This window comes from Primulina huaijiensis, chromosome 1, assembly GCF_012295235.1.
Source record: "Primulina huaijiensis isolate GDHJ02 chromosome 1, ASM1229523v2, whole genome shotgun sequence".
Classification (NCBI taxonomy): Eukaryota; Viridiplantae; Streptophyta; class Magnoliopsida; order Lamiales; family Gesneriaceae; genus Primulina; species Primulina huaijiensis.
The window spans coordinates 22425743-22446655 of NC_133306.1; the positions used below are offsets into that span (position 1 = coordinate 22425743).

General features: G+C 35.0%; 2 protein-coding genes and 1 long non-coding RNA gene across 4 annotated transcripts; 2 read left to right on the forward strand and 1 right to left on the reverse strand.

Annotated features, from left to right (window-relative positions):
• Positions 1–739: 739 nt before the first annotated feature.
• Positions 740–6863, forward strand: LOC140985229 (syntaxin-132-like). The gene is made up of 13 exons (XM_073453022.1): positions 740–919; positions 1993–2103; positions 2293–2349; positions 3245–3293; positions 3637–3725; positions 3809–3882; positions 4607–4649; positions 4748–4808; positions 4909–4934; positions 5018–5095; positions 5364–5444; positions 6270–6335; positions 6465–6863. The coding sequence occupies exons 1-13, from the start codon at positions 902–904 to the stop codon at positions 6636–6638; spliced, it is 927 nt and encodes a 308-aa protein (XP_073309123.1). The 5' UTR covers positions 740–901; the 3' UTR covers positions 6639–6863.
• A 1484-nt stretch (positions 6864–8347) lies between these two features.
• On the forward strand, positions 8348–12336 carry LOC140985238 (uncharacterized). Of its 2 annotated transcripts, none has more exons than XM_073453041.1 (5): positions 8348–8726; positions 9028–9186; positions 9921–10002; positions 11246–11424; positions 11875–12336. In XM_073453041.1, exons 1-4 carry the CDS (start codon positions 8388–8390, stop codon positions 11389–11391), a joined length of 726 nt encoding a protein of 241 aa, XP_073309142.1. In that variant the 5' UTR covers positions 8348–8387; the 3' UTR covers positions 11392–11424; positions 11875–12336. The 2 variants fall into 2 exon arrangements, with proteins under 2 accessions (XP_073309142.1, XP_073309135.1); XM_073453034.1 differs by having other exon boundaries at positions 11937–12336.
• On the reverse strand, positions 12032–12607 carry LOC140985254 (uncharacterized). Its single transcript, XR_012176734.1, has 2 exons — positions 12522–12607; positions 12032–12164 (listed from the first exon to the last, which is right to left on the reverse strand). It is a non-coding gene; the product is annotated as an uncharacterized lncRNA (long non-coding RNA).
• Between the last annotated feature and the right edge of the window lie 8306 nt (positions 12608–20913).

Genomic DNA, 20913 nt, shown 5'->3' on the forward strand with positions numbered 1-20913 from the left:
GAGTAGGACATACTTGAGTTTCCCTAAATCACATACTGATTGTTATTAGATGCCTTGATTTGAATTGATATGCTTGTTTCTATTGATTTATAGGAAGCATGTTATAGGCGAGTATTAGACGAGTAATCTTGTGACAGAAGTGCCGGATAGTGATGGAATCGTCATTGGCACATTGCACTCTGTTACAGGATAGTGTATTAGCGAAAGTGCTAAGGTCTGTGACGGATAGGTCAAGACACTGGATGTTTGGTTATATCGATGTTGATTAGAATTGCAGTTTCTTCTATCACGGATATTCGAAATGGAATGCCATCATCTGGAAACCGGGATCCCTAGACTAGGATTGAGTCTAGTCTGAGACGTGGAGTCACGAGTTTATTTACAGTTTTATATGGATTCATGTTTCAGATTTGACATTTATTTCTGATATTTACTTCATGCTTTTATATTGATTATATTATCGCATGTTCGTTGATTTATACTGGGATCATATTCTCACCGGAGTTATCCGGCTGTTGTCTTGTTTGTATGTGTACATGACAACAGGTGGGTCAGGATCAGGGTCGAGGAGATGAGGTGAGAGATCGTGANCAAAACACCTTAATACAGTAATTATATATATATATATATATTTATAAAATTAATTCATTAGTTTTTTTTAACATAAAATTAATTATTATTATTTTATAGGGAAAAAATTAATTATTGTTTGATAGTGTGTGAACTTGAAAGAAAAGACCTGCCTTCACGCTCCGTCTCTCTTTCTGAGCTGTTTGTCTGTTTTTAATTTTTAAATCACAAAACGCATAAACACTAACTGAGAGGAGGAGCCTTTTTTTCCTAGGGGAGAAGAAGATTCCTCGTTCTATAAATTATTCTCTCGTTTCTCCAACTATTGAAGATGAACGACCTTTTGTCGGTGAGTTTCTTCCTTATTTTGATTCATTAAATCTTGAAACGATGCAAAAATTTATCTGATTTTGAAGTCTTGTGCCGAAATGTAGCTTTTATCAGTTGGAAATGGAATGAATAGATTTACTTTTGTTTTATAAAAACCTTTATATGGCAATTTTGATAATTATTTATCTGGAGAAATTGTTTGTGAGAAGAATTGGGACGTAGATTGCTTTCATTTTTATTTCGATCAGTTTTTATGAACTTTCTATTTGTTGAATGTGGTCGAATTAACGATGTAGAGATCAGATCTTCAAAACGTTTTCAGTTATGTTGATTTTCTTTCGAATGCCTATTCTGCTGTTCGGGGAGGGGTGTGGTAAGTCTCAAAGTTGGAAACTTTGGATAGGTTCGTGTTTATTGGACTCGAGTTCTTGTTTCTTTGCAGGAATGGGCTCCTTAACTGAATTTTTTTGGTAAAAGATGTGGAATGCGCTTGCATTTATGCTTATTTTTATTTTTGTATTTTACGCCCTCACATTGATCTTGACATATGGAATTTACTACTCTGTTGTTAAGCTTGTTGATAGGCCATAGAATGCGCATGAAGCATGACATTTTGATATAATTACATCCCTTGAAATTTTTATTTGGTTGGGTGCAGCTCGATTTGCCTCTTTGTGCTTGCTGATGTACCACATAGTTTGCACATTACCCATGCTATCATTTATTTAAGATTCACATGGTTTAACTCAAACGAATTTCTTATAAATTTAACAGGGTTTGTGATTCCATAAGCATCCAAAGTATTAAGTTAGTGAATCTTTTGGTGTTATATGTTGTATTTTACACTCAGAAACAAGAGGTATTGAGCTACTCCTAGAAGGCCTGTTTTGAATATATGCTTGAAACTTATCACATGCATGATTTCATGGAGCTCCATTTTGCATCTGGACTTCCAACTTATCGGTAGAGAAATTTAGTGCCTCACATCATGCTTCTCTTTAGCTACACAGTTGAAAAGTTTATCCACACTCCCCTCCAATAGTTGTTTATTCAAATGTGCTGCTGACAAGGTTCTTGTGCGCATTTTTGCAGGATTCCTTTGTGATCCCTCAGGATCAAAATAATAGAAATGCTGATATCGAAATGGGGATGCAGAGATCAAATAATTCTGAGGAATTAGGCTTAGAAAATTTCTTCAAGCAGGTGGCTACGACTTAGAATAATTACTGCCCCACAATGATCTGGCTCCTTTCTTATTTCCAAACACCCTAAATCATATGGAATTGTTTGTTTATCTTATTTTTGTTTTTTAATTTTTTTTCTTAACTAAAGATTGGCCATCTTATTTTATTTAATTAAAGACTTGATTTGTTTTTGATTTTGTATTTCTAGGTTCAGGAGATCGAAAAGCAATATGAAAAGCTCAATACCCTACTGAGAAAGCTTCAGGTTTGTACTTGTTCGTTTCTGTGTCCTATCTTTTGAGTCCAAAGGTTTAGGAGAAGGGATCAAATACTTAACTAAAGCAATACTTAACTAAAGCTAACACTTTCTTATCTACAACAACTGTATTGGAATTTCTTGTGTCAGGCTTGCGTGTTGCATTGTTTGGGAGTTTACATGATTGCTGATGTACTGTCTTTTTAGGCAGCTCTATACTTTTATAACTAGAATAATCCCCATATACTGGTCTGACAATTGAGTAACGGACGTCAATACAAAAGAAGCTTATAATACCCTCTTTGCTCGATCTTCATCTTTTTTAGCTCTTGTTAGCCATATGAGTTCACTACCATATTCACTTTATAAATTTTCCGGTAACTGTGACATGTATTATTTTGGTGTTTTTCTATCTTAAGCAGATATGAAATTCATATTTCAATATTTTAAATTCCTCCACCTCTAAGGTATCACAATAATGATTTACTAGTATTGCCCTCCCATCACCTTAATATTTTTTTTTATTACTTCTGATGTTGAGACTATTTTGTGTTATTGGAAACATGAAATTTTTTTGAAACTCATTGCTGTATAATACATTTGACTAGACACAATCATGATTTTTTGACGATTTTGCTGAAGACAATTTTGCAAGTCTCAGTTGATGTTTGATTGCGACAATTTCTTTACTCCCCCAGTTTACACATGATTGTATGCATGCTATTTACAATTGCATGATTAGTTCCTAACGTAGTACGATGAGTTAAAAAATGTGCTGTCAACTTGTTGGTGCAAACTTCCCTAGTGAGCTGCTCGGACTATTTTTATATGGAGTTAAATAAAGCTTTAAAAAAATTTCTACTTCCAGCATGTGAATATCATCATTTACCATTATTCATAACAGGATGCTCATGAGGAATCAAAGGCTATTACCAAGGCTGCTAATATGAAAGGTAGGTGTTTCCATCTGACTTGAAGCTATTTGACCGGTGTTGAAGTAAATGAATTTTCCAGTATATTTTGTATTTTGAAGTTTTTCTAAAAGAAAATTGCTACTGTAACGCGGGTCCACTTATCAATCACAGAATGAATCTTTTTTGGAAAGAGACTAGATTCTCCTTTCCATATCTAAAACCAAATTATGACATAACTTAGAACAAGAGCAACTTAACGTTGTAAAATTTTTGGGAGCTATCAACATTTTTTTAACCTTTTGGTCACATATTAGTCATGGTGTTAATTGCATGGACCTCTCTCAACCTTCACTTCTCATGATTAATGTCATATGATCTGCAGCAATCAAGCAGCGAATGGAGAAGGATGTTGATGAGGTTGGAAAAATTGCCCGTTCCATTAAATCAAAAATCGAGGCACTTGACAAAGAGGTGAGAAAATATGTCTAATGTCTTTTCGTAGTTTGGCAATTGAAATTTCTAATAATAGAAAATTTTGTTAAACTCTTTTCCAGAATTTAGCTAATAGAGAGAAGCCTGGATGTGGCAAGGGATCGGGAGTAGACAGATCAAGGACAGCAACAACAGTGTAATCACACTCTTTTGTGATATCCTGTTTATTCTCCTTTCATAAGTTGCTGAGATTTCATTTGTTTATGCGTATTATTTAAAGAAAAGATGTCCATTTGATCATTTTGAAATCGGCGTAATGTTGAGATTCTGGTCCACGTAAAATCTTGTTTTAGCAAAGGCCCTTATCAAACAATTGAAAATAATCAAGCACCGATTAAAATTTTGAAACATTCAGTGAAATGTATATTTCTTTTTTCCTTGTGTAGCCAGAGTTCAATTTCGGAATATATTTTACAACACTGTAGTGTCAACCTTTGAACTTAGCCAGCATCTTACTTCTCTACCTGTATTTGCCAAAGACCTGCACTAGCTGCAGAATGATCTAGTGATTTTTGCTGTTTGGATGCTGTTGATAGTCATGTTATGTTGGTTTAGTGAAACCTTTCCTTCCCAGGGAATACACATCGCGGTAATTTCTTTTGACTTCTAAACTTAAGGGTAAACCATTCATCTGGCGTGTAAAAGCTGTTGAATCAGGTGAGTACTTTGACGATAATAATAAAAAAGCCAAAAAAGTAATTAACCACAGTCAATTTGTTGCAGTATAGGCAAGAGCTCACTTTATTACTTATGCAATTTTCCACTGTTCCTATCCTCGTTTGAAGAACTCGTAGACTAGAGTAACATTTAATGATGAGATAAATGAAGCATATGTTTTATATGGTTGTGCTTATATGCAGGGCTTTGAAGAAGAAGTTTAAAGACAGGATGTCTGAATTTCAGGTTAGTCAATTGCATATTATGATAGTGTGGTTTTGGGTTCTTTCAGTTTATACTTTATAGCACCTATTTCTCTTATGTCATAGTAAATACTTTTGCAGACTTTAAGAGAAAACATACATCAGGAGTATCGTGAGGTTGTGGAGAGGCGTGTATTCACAGGTATTGATACTACTTGTCCAAGAGCATAAATTTTGCCACTTAATGCCACAGGTTTCTAAAATCTGTTTCCCATTTGACGATTTTTTTTAATGTGATTCAGTTACGGGCACACGGGCTGATGAAGAGGTGACTTCTTAAGTAACTTATTTAGTTTCCAGAACACCCTAGTTTCTTTACACATTGTGCATTTACTTAGTCATTTCCTGCAGACAATTGATAAATTGATAGAGACTGGAGACAGCGAGCAGATTTTTCAGAAAGCAATCCGAGAACAAGGCAGAGGCCAGGTTTGGTTCCCCCCTCTGATGTTTTTTCTTGGTTATCGTTTCCTCCCCGTTATGCGTCATTAATTTAAATAATTAGGCTTGATACTTGCATCAATACAGTTTTTTTCATAAATTAAGTATTACTGGTTTAGAAATTTGGGTGAGGGATCTTCCCATTACAATTTTCTGTGATAGAGCAGCTCAGTTTCCTGTAGCACCCATGTTGGATTTGCAAGGAATGTTTCGGTTATTCACAGTAGTTATGTAGCTTTTGTTATTTATATTGTAGGTGATGGACACTCTTGCAGAAATACAAGAGCGACATGATGCTGTTAGAGATTTAGAGAAGAAGCTTCTTGATTTGCAACAGGTATATATAAGTGTCATACTGCTGATGATTGTAGGTGCTGCCAGGTTTAGGAAGTTTGTTAAGGAACTTGTTTTGCATAGCCTGTTGGATGATGAGTACATTGACAAACAACACAATATGTGTGATTTTGTCAGGTACTAACTCTTTGAAATTTTATCTATTGGCAAAAACGAGTTTGGCATCCATAGCACTAGGAACTGTGATTGAGGCCCCCTCTAATTAACATTTGTCCAGTATTTTGTTAGCATGTCGTTGCGTCATTAAAAGATTATGATGTGCATGATGCTCTAATACAGCAAATAGATGAGTCCAAAGTTTAATTTTCTTGTTGATTCTGAATGTACCAGTTATTTTATTCTGTATTAAAAATAAGGATAAACTAAGCAGTCATGCCCTTAGGTTTGATTATTATGATGATTCCCTCTGTGTGGTTAACATTACAACAGGAACCCTCGAGGTTTGGGCCAACCTACATTCTCACCTCTTGTCGAAGGGGTTAATCTTTTAATGAAATTCCTTCAGGAGTGTCCTTGTAACTATTCAACTCTCAAGGTCTCGTTGTAATTATATGAATTGACTTATCATTATTTACAACTTACATTTTCACCTTCTTTTACAACTTACAAGGGTAACCTATGCAGTGACATTCTTTCTGGGGTGTCCTTGTAAATAACTGTTCAAATCTCAAGGTGGTTGTGTAATCAGATGAAGCCTTGAGGGATTTCAATGTTATTTTCGCTAATCTCAATATGTTATTTCCAAATGAAAAATAATGGTTCAGTGCATCAAATTATTATTATTACTTCATCATATTTTCCCACGTAGATCTTCATGGATATGGCAGTACTGGTTGAAGCTCAAGGGGACATGCTTGATAACATAGAGTCACAGGTATAGTATACTATAAGCATGCTCTATTACTGCTGCAACTTGCTTCTGGAAAATTATAATATTTTCTGGAATTCGGATCGACATAGTTGATATCTTAATGAATTTGTTCCTCATGGTTTCAAATCTCAGGTTTCATCTGCTGTGGACCATGTGCAATCGGGGAACACTGCCCTTCAGAAGGCAAAGAGTTTACAAAGAAGCTCAAGAAAATGGATGTGCATAGCTATCATCATTCTTCTCATTATCGTTGCAATCATAGTTGTCGCTGTCCTTAAACCCTGGCAGAACAATAAAGGCGGTTAGCTCTCCCACCAACCGGGTAATGTAATATAATGTATAAATTCACAAATACACACAAGTCATGCAGTTGGGATTTGTTTTCATGTCTTATACTTCTTTCTGATTATTCTTTTTCTTATGATATTAGAACTTGTGTTTGCTTGCCGCTATATACTCATTTTCTAGTCAACTTTCACTTGCCTGTGTGTAATACTATCATATTTTTTAAAGAACTACACTTGTTATTTATTTACTTTTGCTGGACTTTGGATGAGTACTAAATTGTTCATAATATGAAAGAATATCTTGCTGTATATTCTCTCCTAGTTATAAGTGATCTACTTAAACAAGAAGGCACTACCATAGTACTGGTCCAGTGTTCATTTCAAGTACTTTGGAGTGCATACAAGATTTGGGCCAATAAAGGGAACCTAAATCAAATGTCCAAGGATGATAGTGTGATTGTAATTATTACATTACACTAAAGCGTCCCAAACAATTTTAAGCTTATATACAATATAGTAACTAGCATAATTGTACATACGTATATATAATATAATATATAAATATTATATATGTATGCATGATATATTTTTATTTTTTAAAATAAGTTTTTTTTTTTTTTTTACAAAATAAAGAATTTTAAGTACTTGATCTAGTTAAGGTTCGTTGTATCTAGAATTATGAGTCTGTTGAGAAAAAAGTGGGGAAAAAATAGTGAAAATTCTGAAATTATGAATAAGTAGATTCAATGAAATCTAAATATCAAATATGAGGATTGTTGCAAAATTAGGGGAAAAAAATTGGTGTGATAGACCGTACATGTTTTTCCCTTCGATTTCTTAATTTTTCAATCGTTTTTTCTTTTAATTTGAATATCATTTATTTTTATCGGCAAATATATTTATTTGATAAGATAAAAAGTGATTGATTTTAAATATTTTTCAACAGGAATCAATTTTTGATGAGAAGACGATCTAAAATAATTAATTTTTTTTGAAAAAAAGCCTGACATATATCCACATTATTTATTACAAGGAAAACACACACAGAATTGTCATTTTCCGAAGCAAAAGAGATCGAGCCACGCACAAAACGGTAGATAGAGAAAGACATAAGGTAGACGGTGCCTAAAAAGAGAGCGAACAACGTACGAGAAGGGGAACGAAAAAAGTTTGGGAGGAAAGGGTTGGAAGCAGATGAGAATGAAAAAAGACGAAGAAAAAGAGAGAACCGAATATCACAACTCGAAGACAAGCACCCTTCTCTTGACAACACAAACTCTTTGTTTGTTGAATAACCCAGCGCAGAACACGTGTATTTTGGGTGACCGGCAACCGTACCAAAACAAGACCATCACAACTTATTTGTACTTTCATATATGTAGATATAGTTTTAAAAAAACTACATAAAATAATGTTGAGAGGATTGATCGATCTAACTCATCTTAGATTCTTCATTATTTGTTTTTTTTTAAGTTTCTTAATTATTTATTAATCTAAATCTAAAACTTTTTTTAGAATTATTATAATAGCCCAGCATCCTATAATAATCGCGGGTCATGTTACTTACTCAAAATATCCATCGACACAATTTATTTGATTAATTACATAAATAAACACTTCTTTTTTCCGATGAAATTAAAATGTTGATGGTATAATTTTAAAAAAATATGGTGAAAATATAATATTAAAGTAATCGCCTGTATATGTCACTGGTAATAAATATATGGAGGTTCTCACACTATGTAGACTGTAGCAGCTTGGCTTGATCATGGAGACCGCGAGGGAAAACCCTAGATTGAATCTAGAAAGCCCGTCAAACGACGTCGCTGCTCCCATAGACGCCGAAGAAGACGATACTCCAATGCTGAGCTCGCAAGCCCTGGAGGCACTCAAGGAGTTCCTTTCCGAACAGAAACGCGAAATTAAGTCGGGGGACGTCGTGGCCGAGGAAGTGGTTCTTGTGGCGGAAAACTGGCGGCTCAGCCAATTCTGGTATGATCGCTCCACGGCCGAAACCATTGCCACCGAAGTTCTTACCATCTGCCGGAACCTCCGTTCCCCTTCCGTTGCTTGCATTGCTTGCCCCACTCTGTACGCCTACCTCAAGGTACTTGAACCTTAGAGAGACTTGAGTTAGTTGATTGGGATCAGAGTGTTATTTTCTGACTTAAGTGTGAAATTTTTTATTCAAGATTGGTTTTTTAACTATGTTAATTTACTGGGTTTCCTTATTTTCGAATTCTTCTGGAGCTCGGGCGGAATTAGGATCTTTTGATACGCAGAATCGTGCAGCACGATGTTGCATTTCAGCACTTAAAACTTATCTACAACCAACAGTTCTGTTCAATCTGTGTTATCAACTTGTAATTTTAATGAGTCATTTCTGGTTTATGTACGTGAATGTTCAGAAAATTGATCCTCAAGTGCCAGCACAGCTTCTTGAGTATGACCAGAGGTTTGAGCAATATGGGGATGAGTTCACGTTTTATGATTACAACCAGCCTGAGGATCTTCCACTGCCGTTGAAGCACACCTTTCCAATTGTAGTTGCAGATCCCCCTTACCTGGTAATTACTTTTCAAGAGAATTTTCTATCTCTAGATGCTTAATAGTTTGAGAACCAAATTTTCAACCGGAGTTTTCTCTAGCTTAAATTCTGAAGCTCTACTGACTACTTGTGCTTCACTTGTATTTTGTTTTGCTGCCATATTTACCTGCTATATGTTCCTATGGCCTTGTTTTGCATTAAAATAAATGGCAAGACACTTTGAGTGTCATCAAGGTGGATAATTTGTCAAATCAGCTTCTGTTTTTTCTTGATTGTGTGATGAATATTAACTGGCCAGATTTGTTGGTTTCAATAACAGTATGGACTAATGATGTTAAACCTCGTCACACTTACTTTCTGAAATGCACTATATCTGTTGGAACTGAAAATTCTTTTGTTGTTTTATTCATTAGTATGACATACATCTTGAAGACCATGGATAGTTCCTTTCATTATTTCCATCTACTTGAAACTTTTATGGTGTCTTCTGCTCGCCACTTGCTTTTGTTTGAATGCATTCTATGATTAGAGAATGGTGTTGATTTTTGAGTTTAAATTCTGAATAGCAACCAATAGGAATTTTGAGATTATCTTTTATTGCCTTCTGCCGAGGCAAAGTATTAGGAATTAAATAATCTTTTATGCTGTATATGTGAAAATTGCTTCTCAACTTGTTCTGATTTAATTTAAAGCTTAAATTCTTTAATCTTTGTTACATGGAAAATCATTCATCACGTTGGAATCTTGGGTCAGAGCAAGGAGTGCTTGGAGAAAGTAACTGAGACAATCAAGTTTCTATTGAGACCCAATGAATCTTACATTCTGTTACTTACAGGTATATATTATCTCCGATCAGTTTAGTTGCTGCTTTTCAACAACATTAGTTTCTTGGTTCTACATTATACCTTTTGTGATTAAATTCCCTTTTTTTTAAAAAAAAAAATTTCCATGCTACATTTATGCCTTGTGTATTGTATATTTTTACTTGGCATACAAATTGCTTTGAAACTTAGAAATAAATTTATTTCTCGAATGCAAGCTAACTGGAAAATGTAGCAGACTCCAAAGCCCATGGTTAAGTATTTACCCCGACCGGTTTTAGCACAAAACTATATCAAATATTAATTCCACCCTATAAATTATAATTATCCTATTTCAACCTAGAAAAGGCATATTAGCACCTACATTTTTCATTTGTGTCAAAATAAAAATAGTATGTATATCACCATGGTGATAAATATCAAATATCTACTTCACATAAAATCGTATTATATTTTTAATAACTAATTATTATCGACCATGCAATTACCAGAATTCCGAAGCTTGGGCAAAATATGGTTGACCTCCTTGTGATAAAATAATTTATGAACTAACTGATAAAGAATAATAAAAGAGCACACATCAAAGCTATGCAATCTGAGTCAAAGTTAATACTCTTAACATAATTAGTACTAGAATAACCGAGGTACACTTAACATAAGGGAGATAAAACTACACTTGATAAAAAATTTAGAACTAAGTAATTGAAAGGAATTATTGATGACTCTAAGACGAAAATAATCTTAACTAGAACATAAATATTATTTACATAAAACGAGATTGGATTGGCTAGCCACAGCTTCTCCCTCAAATAAATTGGGAGGGCTATGTTTTGGTAAAAAAGGTTGATCAGCCTATTCCCCAAAATCTCCCTGGCAGCACCCTTTTTGCATTTTTTAAATTCTTTCAGGATGTTAGGATTGGGCTAGATTTTTGTGCCTTTTTGTTCTTCTACTCTTTATTTGGGCTTTGTTTATTTGGTGATTCTTTAATAATTCATTCATCACAAGCCATATCCTGCTGTTAAACACGACCTCAATAATAGTTTAGTTATATAATGTGTCAAAATAATAAATTTTCCAGGGTTTGCTTTAATATGTTGTAGTGTTGCCAGCTTTCAACGTAAAACTTAACATCATGCTCTGCTTGTTTAGAAAAATCAGTTGAACAGCTACTGGGTTTAGAGTGGTAACAATGATTTGGAAAAACTCAGAAAGGAAATACTGGGCTTAACTTTGTCCCTTTCTGATTTTTTGTAGGTGAGGTGCAAAGGGACAGGTCTGCGGAGCTTTTAGGCCTTCGTCCTTGTGGGTTTCAACCTCAGCACTATAGCAAGCTTGGAAATGAGTTTCGTCTTTTTACAAACTATGACCCCGGGACAAGACTAGATGGTTGGGAGGAGTAACAGTGCCTTTACCCTTTCCTTTATCACAATCGTGTAAGTTTGATTATTTAATACTGGTTCAACGTAAAGCATTATCTGAAGTTGTTCGTCTTCTTCATTAGTTTTAACTTTTCTTGATGATTTTCTAGTTAGCATGCATTGTTTTAACATTACGAATGGGATTTGTCTTTTTGAACTACCCATTTCCTAGCACTTTGCTGCTACTTTTTTAGATTAATATTCAAGTTTACTGGGAGATGGGCCCGTGTGTTGGTTTAATCTGAAAAATTCTTTTGGAAATTTTGACTTTGGTAAAATGTAGTTGACATAAATTCGATCTCCATCCAAAGATTTGAATTTTTCTGTTTTCTGTAATTTCTACTTCAATTTTTCCCATCCAACTCTGCTTAACTTTTTTTTCCATCTTGAACCTTGTGGTTGCTGCTATCTCCTCATCATGGGCGAGCTAAATATTAACTTTTTTTGCCATCTTGAACCTTGTAGTTACTGCTGTCTGCTATCTCCTCATCATGGGCGAGCTAAATAGTAAATACTCTTGTTTGCAGTGCTTTGTATCAATGCTCTGGTTCCAATGATGCCTGTCGTTGAGCGGCACAGATTCACGATCCATCTGAGTTCGAGAAATCGACTACGACTCGTGGAATTGACGGGCATCTTTATCTAATTTATCCGAGCACAATGGCAGGTGACAGAAGACGATTGAAACTTTTCACTAAAACAGAACTCTTGATCGTGCTTATGTGGAATTTGTTTTCAAGGCTGTTCTTTAAAATCTCATCTGCCGCATGCATTTAAACTTTTATGTAGTAAAGAACACAAGGGTGAGATAAATGCAAATTTATATATAAGTTGGGGTAAGCAATGTGTTAGGACTTAGGAGTAAGGGTGTACAAATGAACTTTGATCAAGTCGAATATGATGAAAAAACAAATCGAAGTTTTAACTTGGCTCGAGCTCCGTAACTTAGAAAATTTTTTTTCGAGTTGACTTCAAATCAAGACTTGGGTTCGAAGTCAACTTGAAAGATTTGAATATGCTTGTGAGTTATTCAAACTATCACTTGAAAATAAGTACTCGAAATGGTTGAATTTTATTATCTCAAAAAATATCTATTTTTATTTAAATATAACATATCATGTCCACAACTTTTAAATTTTTTTCAAATGGAAAAATGAGAATGCACATTGTTTTATCGTGGAAGGAAAATATCGTTTTTTTAACTATCAAGTGAAATATTTATAAATTAGAAAAAAATTTCAAAGAGTTTGTTGTTTTTATTATATAATATGACGCTAATATATTAGTATTTGTTCATGCATCTTAGTATTGTACTATTTTTCTAAAAAAATGATGAGAAGTTCCAAGTGTTATGTAATTTAATTTTAAAACTCAATCATCCATCAATTAGTCTTAAATGTAACAATTTTAACAAAATGAAATTATTGGCCAAAAATATTTCTAATACTATTTTATTTTGTTAAAGATATAATATTTAATGCACACAAGATTTTTTATACTCATATTTAAAACTCTCTTCTTTAACTAGATTTTTAGTTTTCTGATGATATATTATATATATTCGTAAATACAATGTGTAGGATTTAAATTTTATGATTCAATTTTTAAAAATAATTCTTTTATATTATTAAGAAAATTGAGACCCAAACATTTAGTTATAATAAGGGCAAACTTTCAATAACTCCCTACATCCCTTCTAAACTTTATCTTTACTCCCTATACCTTTATTTCTTTGTTTTAGCTTCCTAAGATTTTAAAATTTCCAAGAATACCCTTATCCTTTTATTCTAGTAATTGATTTTTTCTTTTAAACATAAAGGCCCATCATGCTTCCGTAAAATAAATTAAATCTTTTACCTTTTTGACCAGAATGCCACCGGGTTATATCCACCGTATTTTACGAACTGCTCCTCACAGTCCAACCACACGATCGCAACCGATGGTTACAGACGCAGATTCCTTCAGCAGCACTTAGCACAACCCTAATTTGTTTCCTACCTTAGGGTGTACAATAAAAGATAAAATTTTGAAAATAATACATGAGAGGGGCTAGAGCAAAGATCTCTTTATTCAAACACAAACATTTATTATTACATTGAAACCTCCTGTAGAGGAGGAGGAACTTGCTTAGCTACTTATAGTAGCCGAACTTGAAAAACACATAAACTTGAAAGAGAAAATATTACAACTTATGATTGAAAGAAATGAGGAAAATGTTCGATGATCTTCACTTCCTTCTTTCTGCCTTATTTATAGAAGGCTTCTTCGGATTTGAAACTCGGACTTCAAATCTTGATAAGCCTTTACAGCTTGCCTTGGGACCATGTAGTGGTTGAATGGTCCTGATACTTTTCTTGTCTTTTTCTAGATTATTAATCTAGCAATCAACTTCTCATCTTCTTTTAACTCTCCGAGATACCAATAGAGATGAGTCTGGAGTAGATCTGCTGTTATCTCATCACTCTTTTCTTTGTACATTTTAATTATTGATCTGAGAGCAGCAGCTTCACTTCTCTTGTAATTAATCCTTCTTCTCAAAACTTTAAGATATACTCGATACATCTTTGAGTTTTGATTTTTCTGGTGTGTATTACTGGTTCCAAATTACCCGTATTTATATTGTAAATTTTTGGGTCCAGTTTCTTGTTTTGATTGGATTTCCTTTATCTTTAAAGATAAGGTATCCGATGTTCTTTGTCATTTTTCCACCGATTATTGGTGGTCCTGTCCTTCCACTTACATGGTGGATTTTCTTTTTGGTGAGTGGGTTTAGTCACATCTCCCCTTTAATTTTGTCGAGGAATCTTCGGCTTTTTGTATCCTCGAGGAAAATGTGAATGTGGTCCTTCCCCACTTGTCCTTGCTTCGGTAAAATGTTTCCGATCAGATCTCGGTTTGAAACCTTTACCGAATTCCGGTTCTTTCTGATTCTGGCATTCAAGGCAGATGTTTTCTGACCATCTTCCTATGTGTGCCATATTACAGAACTTTCGGCGAGTCTCTTTACTTGCCGGCATCTTGCTGTTCCATAGAAGATTTCTTTTCTTTTCGAATAGATCTTCTGCAAAGCTTGTAGTTTTTCCTGTCATAGTGTTTAACAGGAATGATCCATTTAAAGAATTTTGGTAAAACTTAAATGGAAACTTGACTTTGTCCATCTCTGTGAGACAGACCCAGATACCCCATGCTCTCCTGGTAGACATATCATCTTCATTAAATGAAGAGACTAAGGGGGTTTCATTTGTAGGAGGATCCTTTATAAATTTTTGAGAATTCATGTCTGGCCTCCTTAGCTTGATAAAATGAAAGGCTTCGTGTGAGCCTTTTCCTGCTGGTTCTGGTGCTGCACTGAAAAAGTATAGCTCCAAAACATCTCCTCTGGACAAATGATCATTATTTGCCCAAGTCTCATGAACAGCTTCCTGAATCCATTTTGGTAATGCTGATATCTCCGGGAAGCTGGGCGAAGTAGTATAAACTGAGGCAAGAGCCCCAAATTCATACCAGGCTTTGACCTCCTTTGGATATGAATTTTGTTTCATCCATACCCTAGGATATTTTCCTGCAACATCAACTCGAACCATGGCTGGGTTGATGCCAATTCTTGTGTTTAATTTCTCCCAATTCTGTTGGTAAACCTGAAATGGAGAAATTGCATTTTCATTAGTACCAACCTTAGTTTTGCCTTTGTCAATACGAGGCCTAAGGTTGATCTCTCCCTCTTCAATCCCCGAGGTGAAGGGTTGACTTGAGGACTCGAGATAAGGATCTGGAGTCTCAATTTTTGTTTTAGCCGACTCATCTATAGATGATCCCGACTTAACACTTGTGCAAGGGATATTTGAATCCCCTACTACAGGTATAGAGTCCTGTACTCGAAAACTCTCCATTTGGGAAACCAATGGTTTCTCAATGCCTTGGAGGATAGGCCTTTGCATTACAGACCATAACTGAGTGTATGCCTGTAAACATCCTGTAATTCGATCAGAGACAATTATCTTATCGGCTTGTTGTAGCTTTCCCGCAACTTCTGCGTTTACGGCCAACTTGTTGAACTCGGTTTGAAGCATTTCAAGGTGTTCCCTCAAATGCCTCTGCATCTTGATAATAGCATCAATGTCAATGCTGTTCATCTCTTGTTAAAAAATCTGCAAGAATGTTTTCATGAGATTTAATTATCATAATATCAAAAATATAATTTTGACATAATGTCTGCCATCTTAATAATCTGGCCTTCTCAGGTTTAGATTCAATTCTATTCCTTAAGAAAGCTTTCACCTGTGTGTTATCAACTTTCAAAGTGAATTTCTTTGCAAGTAAAAATAATGGCCATTTTTCAAAAGCCCTTTTTACTGCATAAAATTCCTTCTCGTTGATATGTCATCTTATGGCCTCTGCCTCTGAGAATAAACCGCTACAATATCTGCATGGTTGTTCTCCCTCTGGTGTGAGCTTAGTAAGAACTGCTGCCCACCAATGATCACTGGCATCGGTATACAATACCAGATTATCCTCATCTTGAGGAATAGCCATTTTTGGAAGATTCTTACAAATCTTCTTTAATTGGCATAGTCCTTTTGTGTGTTCATCCGTCCATATAAATCTAGCATCTTTTTTCAATAATGGACTAAACACTTTCCTGTGTTTTGCTAGGTTTTTAATAAACATCCCAGCAAAATTAACAACTCCTAAAAAACTTTGAAGTTGCTTCTTGTCTTTGAGACTTTCTGGAAAATTCTGCACTTTTTCCACTATGTGTTCCTGCAGAATAATTCCTGATTCATCGATTTCAATTCCGAGGAATTCAATCTTTCTTGTCGCAATGACTGCTTTCTTTTCAGATAAAACCAGTCCTTCTTTTTTACAAAAATTGGAGAAAATCTCCAAATGCTTAACATGTTCATTCATATCTCTAGATGCTATTAAAACATCGTCAATATAAACAAACATAAATTTAAAATAATCTTTAAAAAGATTATCCATTTTTCTTTGAAATATCTGAGGTGAATTAGCCAATCCCATTGGTAATACCTCCCAAATATAATGTCCTTGTGGTGTAGAGAAAGCTGTGAATTTCTTGCTTTCTTCTTGCATCCTAATCTGGTAAAATCCAGACTTACAGTCGATCTTAGAGAATATCTTGGCGTTACGTATGCAACTTATTAGATGTTCTCTACTAGGTATAAAATACCCATCAAACTCCAGAATCTTATTAATTTCTTGATAATTGATAACTAATCTGGGTTTTCCTCGTTTTATCTCACCATGATTTCTTACCAGAAAACCTGGACTGCTATATGTTGACATTCCTGCTTTGATTAAACCAAGGTCCAAATGTTCCTTGATTATAATCTGCATATCCTTTTGATCTATGATATTCATTAAGATAGGCTTGCAACGGACAAATTCATACTCTTTGCCTTCCTTAATTTTAAGGCAAGTTTTGAGTTGATTTCTGTCCCACCATGCCAAAAGATCTTCATCGTAATTTTCTTTGATCATCTTCTTGACATCTTCTAAGGATACCTTAGATTCAAACTCTACTTCATTCTGATGTAGAGTTATCTTCAGGTATTTTATATCTTCTGGTTGGAGCATTTTATCTGCTCTCAACTGGAGCATTGTTTCCCCAAACTTTCTAGAATCTTTCATTTTTGGGTTCAGAAGTTGTCCTGAATCACCACGCTTGCTGCGAAATTGGATCGGCAATTTTCTGTAAAATGCCTCTCTTAGTCTCTTGACTATAATTTTGTTGTTACAAGGAGTTGTAAACACTAATCTTCTAGTCTCATTTTCTTGAGTATAGGATTTGAACATTTGTAGGAAATTGTTTCCTAGTAAAATGTCAGCTCCTGTATCATGAAAATAAATTGGTGGTGTTTTCACCTTGTACCAAGGTGTTTGCCCAGCACCGCCAATCATTATTTCAGTCATCTTAATCCCTTTACATAAGATTAAGATTCTTCTGGAAAAATCTCTTCCAGCAATCTTTGGTAATTCTTCTTCCAAATTATTTGGAAAAACTCCTCGTTTTGCTGTACAAATGCCAGCACCTGAATCAATATAAGCAGCAAAATATTCTGCCTTATATTGTTCATATAACATTCCGACTGGAATGTATATGGAGAATGGACTTGTGGTCATTGGATTTTCCACATCTTATCTTCTGCCATAAACTCCATTCCATACTCTAGACGTTTCCAAGGTTTATGTTCCTCAAGAAACTCTAGTCCAAGAATCAGTTGATCTGATTCTTTTCCTGGACTTCCTGTGATATGAACTTCCAATTCTCCAACTTGGATCATTCCTTGGTAAGTTCCTATCATAGGTTGTTCTAAATAGTAGATGGTATTACAAGGAAATTGATTCCTTTGTTTCGTAATATCAAATACTATTTCGACTTCCTTCCACCCTTCTGGGCATCTAAGCTTTCCTATTGTTGAAAAACTTTTTAGCTCATGTTGGATTTCTTGAACAGGGGTTTTTCCCCATCTGTAGCTTGTAATCCTATCTCCTTGAAAAGATAGTCTTCTTGATTCCAATCTAAGACTTTGATTCCTTTGTAGAATCGGTTTGTCTTGTATTTGGATATCTGTTTCCTGTATTACCGGAAACTCAACTCGTTCTGGATAAATTGCCTGAGCAACTTTTCCAAATATTTCTGGTATCTCAATAAACTCATTTCTAATAAACAACTCTGAATGATGTGTATTAGATAAAGCATATGAGATTTGATAGGTAATAGAATATGGTCTATTACCTTCCTTCATTAGCCTTTTCTCCTTGAAATTTTGATGTAATGTCAAGGCTCGGCTAAAATCTCGATCTGCCAGGTTGTAAGCTATCCGTGGATAGATAACTCCTACAATCTTTCCTGCACAGAGATTTCCTGAGATAGTTCCCAGTACTGAATCTTGAAGGTTCCCCATTCTTTTATCGCATATAGCAATATCAATGGGTGAATCAATACCTTCTTTGAAAGTAGCTTTTATCATAATTTGGATTGCTCCAATATGAATCCAGGACATAGTCCTTGCTACTTCGATCTTGAGTTTTTGTAATTCCTCCTTTATTTCTTCAGAAGGAATTAATTGCATCTCCATTCTATTTCCCGTAAGTTCCATTGGGATTGCCATTTCCCTTCTGGAGACTTTATAGATTAGATGATGCTTTCTGTTTCTTAGGCCAAGATTTCCTAAGAACTTTTCTACCTGTCCTGCAGAGAATCCTTGATATCTCTGTAGACTAGGATTTTCTTTCATGATCCTTTGGACCATGTTATGAGATATTGTTGTCTGGCTAAAGAACCCAGACAAATCCTCATGTGTTTCGTGTCGAAACACCTCGTTTTCAGTCAGATTCCGATTCAGTTCCATCGGATTCTTCCTGACTTAACACTTCTTCTTCTTCAGATATACTTTCATCTGAGTCAATATCCTCAAATCGGTATACCTGAATAAGATCTTGGTAATAAACTGCTTCTTCAATATCCGGAGTTGGATCGAAGCGTTTGATACCTCTTTTTTCATTTTCTGGACAGTTGGTCGAGATATGACCTCTTGCTCCACATGTCCAGCAATTACAATCCTTAAAACTTTCATTAGCTCGTGTATGAGCTCTTCTGAAAGTTTTCTTTGTAGGTGTTCTTCCTGTGCTTCGAGATGTACTCGATGCTTGAGAGGATGTCCTACTCCTTGATGGTCCGCTTCTTTGTCCAGATTTATAAGATCTGACCTTTTGTCTGGACCATATTGTTCTTGGTTTCCAAGAACTTCTTCCACTTCTAGCATAAGGATGAGTTCTGAGACTTTTCATTCTATGCTTTTGTGGTTTACTTCCAATAATTGTTGGAAGATCATTTTCCTTACAACACAAAGAAGTACGTTTGTTAATACCCCTTAATCTTTTGTAATTCTTTTGTAATGCTGCCAAATGGCACCATTCCGCCAATTTTCCTTTAAGGAAGAAGCTCTTCGTGCCAATGTATCTGGATTTCCAGGTACAAATTCTCTTATGAGCATTTCTCTCCAGGGACTTGGCATTTTTGCGAAGAAAAGCTGCATAGCTATATCTTATTCGACTCCCGAATTCCATCTATATTTAGTGAATAGCATAATGTATTCATCCACTAGACATATATCATGTAATTCAAGACTATACAGAGCTTGAGTATATTTCTTCCTCTTCTCTGTGTCTTGACTATTAAAATAGTCTACCCCTATAAATTGTGCTTTAAATAGGATAGCCATTCTTCCGGCTATCTCGCTTAGAGATTCTCCGGCTAGGACCGACTCTTTAGTTTCCAACGAAGTCATGTCCCAAGCAATTTTCACTGATCCCATAAGACTCATTTCTAGGAGTTTAATGAATCCTTCTCTGTTGAGCTCAAGTGTCCCTGCTGCGATTCTCATAGCAGATGTCCAGTCATCTTTGAGATCTTCCCTGTTTTTGAAATCTAATACATCAAGGTTAAGCATAACCCCGTAAGGATGTATAAGATCTAAAACAGTTTTCCCATAAGGTGTTTGGTGCAAAGGAATTTGATTTTTCCTTGACATTGTTCCCGCAGGGTGTGATCCTCCACCAGTATGGAAATCAGATTGAGACTCTCTCATGTTTACATTCTTAGATCCCACACTTTCTCTGGGTGGTTCCTGAGAAGATGACCAAGTTATAGCAGGTGTTTCACCTCCTGCTGTGTTCATCTTTAAATCTATAACTTTAAGATTTGCGAAAGATTCTGCAAGCTCTTGTAGATCCTCTAGACCAATCCTTTCTAACGTTGTCATCAGATTAATTTCTTTTCTGAGACAGACTTTATTAGATTGATCATCTTTTCTTCTTCAGTCAAAGGTTTTGAAACCACTCTGGCCTTTCCTTGTTGATGTAACAAAGGTTCAGTACCAAATGATGGTGGTAACCATCCTCCTGAAGATCTTTTACTAGAACCTGGTTGTTGTTCTAGTTTTTGAATTCTTGTTTGAATATCTTTTAATATTCCAAGAATTTCTTCCTGGTTTTCAAGGATTTTTTCAACTCGTTGCGGTACAAAATATAGCATATTGCCATAGTTTTGTACTGTTTTCTGAATTTCTCTAAGATCTAAAGAGAGCTTAGAAGAATCTGGTATAATTTCCATAAACTTATTAGATTGAATCATAAGTTTACCTGAGGGTGCTGATGCTTCCCTTTCTGTTTCTGATATCTAACAGTAGTTAGATTCCCTTGTTTATATTCCAAAATATTGGAATAATTCTTCTAAATTATTTTTGTCGAACCTAAGTTCGGATTCATAATTTTCGAAATTCTCCTTCTAAAACATTTCGTTTCTTTGTAACAATAAATTTTGTGTTTGAAATAAATTAACCTAAAGCTCTGATACCATTTTGTAAAGCGCGGGGATCAATAGAAGAATTTTAAGGAAGAAGGGGTATTTTTGTCTTTTTTAAACTTTTAAGGAGTTTAAACAAATATTTTTAGGTGTAGAGAGTTGGAATAAATTTG